Raw genomic sequence first — 12,228 nt, 5'->3', positions numbered from 1 at the left:
CATAGTGTCCAGTTGCTTTGTGTGGATTAATTGCGCCGAACTAAACTCTTCTGTGGAAAGCTGATATATGAGTTGTGTCAGCATTTAGAAATTTTCGATTATTTTCATTGGTTTTGGTGTCACTTAATTCCTTAACATCTAAATAATGTTTGGTTAAATTGTCCAGTTTAATAATAAACTAATTTTTTCTGCGCTTTACTATCACTAAATAAACTTATAGTCCTCGACTACTGAATCCATCTGTGCTAATTCTAAATGATAAGCAATTATGATTCATATCGAAACATAGTAATATTCATTTAATTGTGAAACAATTTTTGACTATAATTATAAGCGTAGTCCAGGTGTTACATTTAAAAACAACTGTTTTCTGACTGTGATAACATATTTAAATCGTTTCTCTCCCAAAGTTGAATCTTTTGACCAACACGTTTTAAACTTTATAATTATTTTAATTTAATTTGTACGCGATATTTATTTAGGGGTAAAGAGAGCAATTAGTTGAAGGACTGTATGCTTGATATCCGTGTACCCGAGACGCTGCAAAAGTATAAGGACTGTATTCCTGCATTTGTGTTGCTAAAAATTCATTTGTTTCAATAAAATAGTTAATATTTAATTAATAAAGTAGCCAATAAAGATTTTTTTTATGGCGAATGAGTACTGTGGTCTAGTATTTTAGTAACAGGACAAAAAAATTTTAACAGGGTCAGAACTGGAACTATTTTATGGCTAGTAACAAGCTGCAGTTAAGTCTTCCAAAATATTAAAAATACTTCATACCCATAAGTCTGGCCCCCCCCTACAAATTATCATATGGGCGCCCTTGAATGCTACGCTCACATACCAAAGCAAAGAAGGGGTAAACTGGACAAAAAAACCATCAAAGGTATCCTAGTTGGATACGACTTCTGCGGATACAGAATATGGAACAACGGAAGACGGATTATAAGATCCAGAGACGTAGTCTTCAACGAAAAACCATTGACAACGAAAATGGCAATTTCCCTTCCCAAAAAGTGTGAGGAATCTCAGTCACAAGAGGGTCAAGAAAAGGAAATCGAATCAGAGGACGAAAAACAGTTCAATAGCCAAAATACTCCCGAAAAATGTCAAGAAGAATCAAGTGATCTGGAAGATTTCCTAGAATTCAGCGACCCAGAGAATGTCAAAAACCAGAAAATGGCACTGAGAGACAGGGACAAAATAAGACCCCCCCAGCGATACGAAGAATACGTTTCACTCATTAAGACAGAAAATCCCGACACCCCAGGTACTTACCAGGAAGCAATAAATTCGAAAAACTCCGAGAGCTGGCGACAAGCTATGAACACAGAAATGAAGGCATTGACAGAAAACGAAACGTGGACGCTTCAGAGCTTACCCAAAGACAAGAAGGCACTGGCTTGCAAGTGGACATACAAGATCAAGGAAAACCCAGATGGAAACATTGAAAGATACAAGGCCAGATTAGTCGTCAAAGGGTTCTCACAAGAGAAAGGGGTAGATTACAATGAAACATTTAGTCCTGTTGCGAAGATGAGTACTATAAGAACCATCCTAAGCATCGCAGCAAGCAAGAAGATGTCACTCGCCCAATTTGATGTGTCCACTACCTTTCTCTATGGTGAGCTCTATGATAGCGAAGAAATTTACATACAGCAACCCGAAGGATACAATGACGGCACAAATCAAGTCTGCAGACTCAAAAAGAGCTTGTACGGACTGAAACAAGCAGCACGATGTTGGCACAAGAGATTCGTTGATTTTCTGAAAACCCTAGATTTCACTACTTGTAGTGCTGACCCCTGTCTATTTACAAGAAAAATAGGTGAAGATCAACTCATCCTAGCACTGTACGTTGACGATGGGCTAATTGCATCAACCAGCAAAAGGGAGTTGGACAATTTTTTGGAAGCGCTGAAATCTGAGTTCAAAGTCAGCCATAAGAAGCTGTCCTACTTCCTCGGACTGGAAGTAACCCATCAAGACGATGGTACAATCAAAGTAGACCAAAGGAACTACACTAGGAAGATTTTGAAGAGATTCGGCATGGAAAACTGTAGGAGCGTGTCGACACCCATTGTAAGTAATCCACAAGGGAATTCTGAATCAGGGAGAGAAATCGAAAACTACCCATATCGTCAAGCGGTAGGCGCACTGATGTACTTAATGGTAGCAACAAGACCGGACATCGCGTTCGCTGTAGGCGTTGCCTCGCGTGCACTGGAAAAACCAACTGCTGAAGACATAGTTCGTGTCAAAAGAATATTCCGATACCTGAAAGGAACTGAGGAACTTGGAATCGTATACCAATCAGGAAAGGACCCAAGTTTCCTCGAATGCTACAGTGATGCGGATCTTGGTGGAGACCCCAGCACCGGACGGTCCACATCAGGGATAATATCCAAGTATGCTGGAGGAGCAATTTCATGGTGCAGTCAGAGACAGACCAGCGTTGCAATATCCACTACTGAGGCAGAGCTCGTGGCCGCCAGTGAGGCCGCAAGGGAATTGGTCTGGCTGGGAGGACTTCTAACAGAGCTCGGCAGCTTTCGTGAGACTCCGAGCCTCTACGTCGATAATGAATCCGCTATCAAACTAGCCAAGAACCCGGAAATGCACCGACGAACAAAACACATACGGATCCGGCACTTTTTCGTCAGAGAAGTCGTACAGGAAGGACTAATTGACATTCAACCTATATCAACGGACAACCATTTAGCGGACATGTTAACAAAACCACTTCACAGACCGAAGCTATCAAACCACATGGATGGAATTGGACTAAAGTGATGACGACTAAAGTGCACTCTTCAATGAGGGAGAGTATTGAGACATTGAACTCTTGCACTCTATATTATTATTACCATTATTATATATCGATTGTTTGACCCTTATGTTATGCCCTGTGGCAACACTATTCACTATGCAATTGTTTTGTTATTTTGTTTTTTCGTTTTCGTTTCTTTCTTCCTCACTGGTAGAATAACTATCAATGGCGTAAGGTGACGAAATGTTGATTACTGAACGAATAAAGTGATACAAAGCGATAACCCAGTCCATTCCTTAAAATCTCAATACTTATAACAAATTACAATAATTTATATTTGAATTCCAACAATGTTTAATTATATATATTCTGATTTATGTCTGTCATAGCTATATTATTTTTCCTTCAATATCTCTTAACATTTAATAATTTGATTTTACCTGTATTAATTATGTTTGTATTTGTTTTTTATTTTTGTTAATGACCTAGTTGTTATTGTTCTTATTTCTATATATCTTTGTTTGTCTTGTTTATGTATTTGTGTTTCTGTGTTGTTATAAGCTTTTTTTTTTTGTTTTCTGTATTTTGTATTTTAGTTTTTTTTTTTTTGTTTTTTTTTTTTCGTGCCCACCATAAAAGTGTTTTAGCTGTCGGTAGGCATGTCACAAATACAAATAAATCAATAAATAAAATAAATAGCCATGTATGAATGTATCAATGGGAAGATGGGAAACAGAAGGCAAGTTATGCAGAGACTTCTGTAGGTTTGCATCTTCTATGCTAACTCTACTCACATTTCTTGGGTTGAACCGCAAATTAATGGCATTAAAGACTCTTAGACAAGGATGTCGTTTAACAGATGAGTTTTGCCTCAAACGCTTATGTTTCTCACTCGCGACATGTTTCACAAGCGTATAGCGTCTCTCGTAGTCTAGCCTGCAGTTACAGAATTTGCACATTAAAATTTTATCACTGATGTAAAATCCTTCACTGGAAAATTCTTTTGATCGGTCACTGGCAGAAACCTTAGTTTTAGGCATTATCAAAAAAATTTTTAATCACATAGGAAAAATTTAACCTCTCAATACGCAAAAACTTGCCGTGCTGGAAAGATCAAAACAATGGAGAATAGATGTGAATACAAACGCATACCGAATACCAACATACTTACGTGAAAATTAATACCGACATAAACATGTACTATTTATTATTTACAATTGTTACGTTAAGCAGGGTTAATTTTATTTTCGTAGCCTACGTACTTTATTTTAAATAAACAGTAAAAACAATGCGCTTTAGTGTGTAATATTTCAATGATTAAAAACGTAATCTTAGAAAAACATATTTTGGACGTTTGTTATTTTTGTATTTACAGAAAGTGAACGGTGGCCATTGTATAATAGTTATCAATATCTTAAATTATTATGGTACACAAGATTACCATTTAAAGAAAATATTACGTTAATTCCGAGACTTCATTTTAAAATCTATAATGAATCACCGTCGCTTATAATATATATGGCTGCTAGTTACTGTAAGAAATATTTGATTGTGCTGAAGGTAGTGAATTGTCCTTACAGAATGGAAAAAAAAAAACGTAAATAATCAGGATAGATGAACTTTCGTGACATATCGCGGATTTCGCACAATTTCGTTTTATTTCGTGTTTTCAAGCGGTTTTCGGTGTTATTTCGTTTTATCGCGCATTACCATATAATCGTGGCTCTACAGATAGATTGATCTTAAAGGTAATTTTTGTTGGAGGTTTTGTGTAATCGATAGTCAAGGTTTTGGGTTCTAATATGGGAAGGTATGATAACAGACTTAATGACAAAGAGTATGTACAACTACTGTTCACTGTTTTATATTTTGTATTTATTCAGGTTTTGTAAGTAAACATCTTATGAATAGTTATTTTTAAGACTTGCACAGATCCTTGTGTGGCAGTGAGCACGTGTGTGTAATGGGTGTGGAACGGGGCAGGTTCCGGGAGCAACAGCCTCTCGGAACAGCTGACGACCAATGCCCAGGCGCGAGCCTTGAAGCTGGAGCTGGAGAACCGCCGCCTCTTGTCCACCATCGACAGCCTCAAGGAAGAATCCTTCCACCAGAGCAACTCTCGCATCCTTGACCTTGAGAAGGACAAGAAGCTGCTTTCGATCAAGGTCTCTGGCATTTCATATTCCGCATTTCCTCTCTCTTCTCTGTATTTGATTCAAGTTCTGCAGTTGATCTATCACCAGAACCCTGTGAAAAAACACCCTGCTTTATGTCCTTTAATATGTCTTATTTAAAGGAATGTATGGCATTTTAGTACTGTTAGAAATTATCATAGGCAATTAGGAGACCTTCGTGAGTGTTTTACAGAGATTGTATTTAGCAAGTGAAGTAACAGTAAGTTTAATGTCACACAGTTTTTTTTATAAAAAAAAAGAAAAATCTTTAGTTAAGGCATCACGTTGAAATTTCACATTTTCTGTGAAGTGTATCAGTAGGTTGCCTGCATCTGTGCCTCAAAGTTAATACATATGTATTGCCTTGGAACCAGAAGAAAGCATGCAAAAATGGTCCTATGAACATAATTTTCTTTAGTGAAATAATTAATTTTCGTGTCAATTGTTATATCATAGTGATACTTACTACTTTCCTCAGGCCATTTCAGTTGTGGTGCAATGTGTAATTATTTTATTTTCTTTAGATGAAATACTTTCTTCGAGACAGTGTGAGTTTATAAAATTGGGAACAGGACAAGTTTTAAACTAATTATGGCTAAACATAATTTTCTTGTGTTGATATTTTTCCATTCTCGTCTTTTTACGTCTGTTCAGATAATACAGTTAACCAAGCTGCTGGGAATAATTATTTGTACTGAACACATTTTATCTTCTTGCATGGCAGCTGGAAGAGTTGCAGGAGTCCTGTGAGAGGTTGACACAGCAGAACAGTGACCTAGAGAAGATGTTCAAAAATGCTCTGGGCGAGAACAAACTGCTCCATGAGTCGGTTGAGAAAATCACTGCTACCAACAACAAGCACATTCAGGACCTGCAGGTAAACACAAGTCACTGCATAGAAACAGTACTTTTACTTTTGTCCTTTGTGTAAGGATTAACACACAGGTTATGCATTTGTGTTGTTCCTGTGCTGTCTGAGCTGGAACAGACAAGAGCTCAGTTTTTTATTGGTAGTATACAGCAGTGATGTCATTTGTTCTATACAGTAGACTCCCGATTATCTGGGGTAATGACTGTCACGGGGTCCACGGATAACTGAAAAACACGGTTAAAGCGATGTCAAAAAAAAATTGAAATTTTTTTTATCCCTACCATCTAGACAAACTCTGTATCACCCATTCCTCAAAGTAACATTCTAATTCTTTCTAGTAAAACAGAGCACTAATCAAAACAGCGCTAGTCACATATGTGTTTGCCATAGAGTATTTTAATCAAAATAATTTGTTTTTCAAATAGGCATGTGTGATTGCTTGCTGACTACCATTTTAATCAATACTCTACCGATAAAATTAATTTACATTGCTAATACGTATCTAAATACATTTGAAGTACATCAAAAGAAATGTTGAATAACAGAGATTAAACACCCTAAAATTAAATTTAAAACTTCATGTACTGCATTGGTTACATAATAGGTCTTGGGCATATCATTTTTTTTTCCTATGTAGGCGCTGCCAACATTTCTGAGTTACAAAATAATAATATTATTGACAGAAGAGATATAGTTCAGTTCTAATAAGAATTAAAAAAGATAATCTTAATGTTTTCTATTATTAGAAAGATCATTTAACCTGTTAATGCAATTCCAGACACTTTTGTTTACTAAATGTGTCTGCCATGATTTGCCACTAGCGCATTCTAGTGGTGCAAGGTAAACTAGTCCGGAAAGCTTCTGGCATTTCTCTCCAGAGCTGCTCTTGACATGGAGGATGGCGGAATATAAACGTGTGCTGAACACTTGGGCCTCGCCGGAAATAATTATGCAATGAAGTGAAGAGCTATTGAAGAAAAGCAAAATATTTTTTTGTTGATTCGTCACATTATTATTTCATTGCACCACTAATTTGTTGCATTACTAATTCATTGCACAGTGCCATTGCCATCGGGCGAGCACAGAAATAAAAATTCAAAAATAATTTTTGTTTTTATGGTATATGAAAGAGAAATATGGCACGGTTAATCTGCTAACAATAACCAGCACCCTGATAATCGGGAGTCTATTGTATTTGCAACAGTATGGTTCAGCAACTGTTAAATTACGTTATCTCTTTGTTATAACTAAGAAGTTTTATTTGTAAGCTTTATGAATTAACAAAGCTTTTCTTATTTTTACTGTGGAATATCTTCATTTGTATTAGCTGAACTTTTTAATAATGCAAGTGGAGATGGACAATATGAAATCAAAGCATTGCCGGATGTTGATGTTAATTTCTCAAATGTGTCCCCATGTGTAAATTTTGAAGTTTTATTTGTAATAACACGTTTCTGTGTGGATTTTGGTAATGTCTAAGAGTAGAGAACAGGATATTACCAAACATTTATGAATTATCAGCTTGAGCATAATGGTAAGAGTTAGTGGAAGAACTGCACTCACTACCATCTTCTGGGGAGGTTGACTATGAGGACAACCTACAAGCTTTTACTAAGTGTTTCTTCGCCCTCTGTGGCCATCATATGTAGATCTTTATCGCTTATTGGTTAACGTTTGAAAACAATATGAGACATTTGGTTTTTAAGTGTGGATTTTCATTGTAACAAAATGAAGGAGGATTGTGTTATTCCTGATTTATAGTTTGTGTTTTTATTACATACTTTTGGTGATTTTTTTATGAAATTAATATTAATGGAATTTAAAATTTTACAACTGGTGGCATGTTTTCCTCATTTCCTGAGAAAACCGCAACAGAATATCTTAGTATGATTGGTTTTGGCAAAACGTTTGGAAGGCTCTAGCACAGGGTTTCCCAACCATTATGCTATGGAACCTCTATGTGTGCCACAAGATTTTGGCAAATAAAAATACAAACTAGTACAATTTAAAAATTAATAACATGAAGTACCTATAAGCAGAAACATAAAATTGTTTTATTTTTAAAAATTTTGTTAATATTTTAAATGACATAAAATACCTTTATATATTGAATGTAATGGACACTACTAGCAAAGAAACCTGGAAGTTAAGTTGCTATCCTGAAAAATTAGTTTTGTTTCATGGTGTGCCAGGTAGGGGTACATCAGTGGCGTAGCCAGGATTTGTGTATGGGGGGGGGGGGGGGTGTGTGTGTTAAGAAGCATGCCCCCCCCCCCCCCCCCCCCCCCCCCGTATGAAAGCAGTGGTCCAGGGGCTCTCCCCCGGGAAAATTTGGATTTTAAGGTGTAAAATAGTGCTATTTTAGCAGTTTTCGGTACTTAAATTTAAATATTGTAATGGTAAAATTTTTTTATTAATTTTAATATGAAATTTGTTTTGAGAGAAGAATAAGATTATTAATTAAATATTTGGCGCTGGGGGGGTGTGTGTTTGAACCCCTAAACCCCCTCTCCTTGGCTACGCCCCTGGGGTAGTAGGATGGTGGTAGGTTGGGAGAACGGCCGGACGGAGTGGACGGAGCTGACGGAGTGGACGGAGCTGACAGAGTGGACGGAGCGGACGGAGCTGACGGAGTGGCTGGCGTGGACGGAGTGGCTGGCGTGGACGGAGTGGCTGGCGTGGACGGAGTGGCTGGAGTGGACCGAGTGGCCGGAGTGGCTGGAGAGGACGGAGGGGACGGAGTGGCTGGAGAGGACGAAGGGGACGGTGATGGGTTGAGAGAACGGCCGGAGTGTGGTGCGGGCAGGCCAGCAAGCGGCAGGCGGGGGAGCTGGAGGCGGGCCTGGCGGGCGCGCGCGCGGAGAAGCAGCGGCTGCAGCTGCAGCTGGCCGACCTGGAGCGCCGGCTGGAGGGGAACTGCGCGCAGCTGGAGCGCTGGCGGGGGGAGGCGGGGCGGGCGGCAGAGCTGGAGGCCCGGCATGCCCAGCTCCTGCAGCGGTCCGAGGCGCTGGAGAAGGAGGTCCAAGGGCTGCAGCGCGAGCTGGCCCGGGCTCGCCAGGCCGTGGAGGTGCGTCTCACTACCTAGCTTCGTTCATTCACAATTATTACTGAATATTTCTATAATGCAAATTAAAAAAAATTAAATGAAAACCTCTTTAGTATTTACATTCCACTGAAGTTCATTAAAATATTAGCGGTGGACGGGATCCCGAAACTCGGGATAAAAGTCGGGAAAGCGACCATTCCCGAACTTCGGGAAAGTAATACGTCTCCTCGTGACAATACTTTGGGGAAAACCAATTTTTTTAATAGTAAAGATTTCCCGCAAACTAATTTTTATATTATGTAAATATTATATGCTTAAGTTTTCTGTCGCAGTCTACGTCGCGTAACAAACCACAACTTTGTACATGTATTGACACAAAGATATTACAAGAACGCACATATCTGTGAAACGTAATTCGACCCTCGTTCATAAATGTGGTTAAAAATTAAAAAAAAAAAACGCTCACAAAATAAAGTACTAAATATGATCAAACACATATTTTTAATATTGTTAATGCAAGGAATTTGAACTGAGAAAAGAGATGGCTTGTAATTGTGGGAAAGCTTTAAAGGAGCCAAGAATAAGATGTCAAAACAAACATTTGGAAATGGAGACTCAACCATGAATTTAATGTTGTTTTTTATTTCTTAATTGCTATCAGTGAAATAGATATATTACTATGGGAAGCTATTCACACAATCCATGAATTGTATTTGAGATTGTAAACTATATAAATGTGTTTACTTGATGTAAACAGAGCACAAAGCAATCGTATCAATACATGTCGGCTGCTATTACACATGTATACTAATGCAATGATGGTGTTGTGAAACTATTGCAGCCTGTGTGGTGTGGTACTACACTGCAGCTTCCAGCATTGTTCAACCTATGCAGTTGATGCAACCAGGAGTGTGGTTTCTCTGTGCGATGCCATGACAGTGCTTGTTCTGGGTGGACAGGAGAAGGAAGTGGCTCTGGACCGCTGCGCTAGCGAGGCAGAGGCCAAGGAGAAGGAGCTGACCCAGCTCGCTAAGGAGCTCAACGAAGCTGGGACTCAAGTCTCCAAGTACGTGGTGTCTCCATCGTGCTTGTACTTACGTACAGCAAAACCCCTTATTTGCACTTTTCATGGGGACAAAGTAAAAAAGTGTAAAAAGCGGGAAAGTGTAAATAAAGGGAAAAGTATAAAAAGGAGTACAGTTTACCTTATTTAGAATTTTTTTTTCCTTTTGTTTAATAGCACATACTACAATGCAGGTACAAACACACTAACAACAAATTTTACTTTAGTATTTAATCAATTATTAATTTACCACATTTGACAAAAATAAAAAAAGAATGAAAGCCAAAATGTTTTTCTGATTACTTCCTAAAAAATAAATTTGAAATTTTCTTCTGCTTGCTTTTTTGGCTGTTCAAGGAGATTATTTGCCTCTCCAAATTATAAATACAGTTGCAACCGGCAGGGTTTATAACAAATACGGGCTACATACACATTGCTCACAGTAAAAAATTTTTTAAGAAAAGGCCGCAAATTGATGAATATTTACCGTCAATAGCGCGCCAAACGCGGAGAAAGGTCATTGTACTCGGTCAGCTGCTGTAACGACGCGGCGGCGCATGCGCACTGTATGCTCCGCCCAGACTCATGACGCCATCAGCCGCCAACCAATAGAAGCGAGCTTAGCGGAAAAAAATATAAGCTCCACCTCCCGTGTACCAATTTTATCCAGTTCTAATACCAGTTTATTGGTATACGCACCAGTTTTCTCGCTGCCGTGACATGTTCAAGTTTACGTTTATCATGATGTCTTGATACCAATAATTAATTATTTACGATCCCCAGAAATAAATGGTTAGTTTAAAAAATATGGCGTCAACTGTACAATACTTCCCAAATTACAAAAGACGTATAAAACAGTTACCAAGACACCGCTCATTTTATCTTGTGAAGTTTGTGTCTCGATCCAGTATTTCGGCTAAGTTGTGACATAAATACAGTATCAGAACTTACAAGCAGCCATGTTTGTACATTCATGAGTTTACGTTTTTCCCTCGTGCATTTAAGATTGTCTCCTGCTATAATTACTCGTACTTTTACACGCCTAGGCTTAAATTATTACATGTTTAGAAATAAAAGCAACTTTTCATGTTATAAAATACAGTAGAACCCTGTTATAATGTTTTTCAAGGGAGCACAAGAAAAAAACATTATAAGCAGGAAAACATTATAAGCAGGAAATCTCAATTTAGCACTTAACAATGTTCGAGCTTTGTACCAATGGACTCACCAAGCTATGTAAACAATTTTAATGTTAAAACCAAAGATAGTATACTTGATACATGAATTTTCTGAAACAAGCCAACAATTTTTCAACTTCGTCTTGTTCCCTGGTTAAATTTTGTTTGTCTTTAAAGATACACTGCCACATTTTTTTGTAAAATTGTCTCACGATTCATGACAACAACATTAAGAGTGAGAACGTCTACTCCTTTGCCACCTGAAAATGTTTAATTTTGGGATTCCTACGTATGAATGAAAAAAAAAAAAATTATTTGTAAGCAATAGAAAACACTTTGTTATGCCCTCGCTCAATGGTTGGCAACTTAAATATCGTAGGACTATGTACGTGCATCTGAATACCAACTGGAATGGCAAGGAAGAGAAGAGTTGACTAAGGGTGCCAACTGACACGTAACTATTAACATTGTGTACCTTCAGTATATTGCATAAAATTGTATTTTAACAAACTTCATGTATTGTACGGTAGTGATTGTAAACATAAACATACATAAAGGAAACTTTTTATCATAAGTGTTGGAATAATTGGGTTTCAAAACATTTTCCCCCCATTTATTGAATGTTAGAAAGCAAACATTATAAGCAGGAAATTACACTATTTATGAACGTTATATGCAGGAAATAAATGCATTGTCCTTATGGGGTAAATATTGGGACTTTAAAAATATGACATTATAAGCAGGAAAACATTATATGCAGGAACATTATAACAGGGTTCTACTGTATGCATATTTTGCTATTTAAAATGTTCATTGCCTACTAGCTCCACGGTATTTTCTGGTTGTTTATGGTTGTTACGTGACGTAAATAGCGGGATTGATTCGATTTTTGAGACGTAATTCGCGGGAAAGTATTGTATTAGACTATATGGGAACCAAACGGGACCTGAAGAATATAGTGCAAATAACGGGAAAACGTAAATAACGGTAACGTAAATAAGGGGTTTCGCTGTATCTGCTTTCATAAAGTCGATAAATCCATTATTATTAAGATAGATTTAAACTGCATTCTCGATGGTCGTAATCATTTGCGTTATACGCTCATGTGCCGAGGATCATGGGT

At 37.8% G+C, this 12,228-nt stretch overlaps 1 protein-coding gene across 1 annotated transcript in view; it reads left to right on the top strand.

Annotated features, from left to right (window-relative positions):
• Positions 1-12,228, top strand: part of LOC134541639 (protein Daple) — a 93,323-nt gene that overhangs the window by 33,084 nt on the left and 48,011 nt on the right. The window contains exons 11-14 of the mRNA XM_063385215.1: positions 4,757-4,938; positions 5,672-5,824; positions 8,625-8,885; positions 9,824-9,930. Coding sequence (XP_063241285.1) covers positions 4,757-4,938; positions 5,672-5,824; positions 8,625-8,885; positions 9,824-9,930 — 703 coding nt within the window. The remainder of the gene's footprint in view (positions 1-4,756; positions 4,939-5,671; positions 5,825-8,624; positions 8,886-9,823; positions 9,931-12,228) is intronic.

This window comes from Bacillus rossius (genome assembly GCF_032445375.1).
Source record: "Bacillus rossius redtenbacheri isolate Brsri chromosome 4 unlocalized genomic scaffold, Brsri_v3 Brsri_v3_scf4_1, whole genome shotgun sequence".
NCBI lineage: Eukaryota > Metazoa > Arthropoda > Insecta > Phasmatodea > Bacillidae > Bacillus > Bacillus rossius.
The sequence above is the reverse complement of the archived record's forward strand: the minus strand, read 5'-3'. Positions and strand labels throughout refer to the sequence as shown.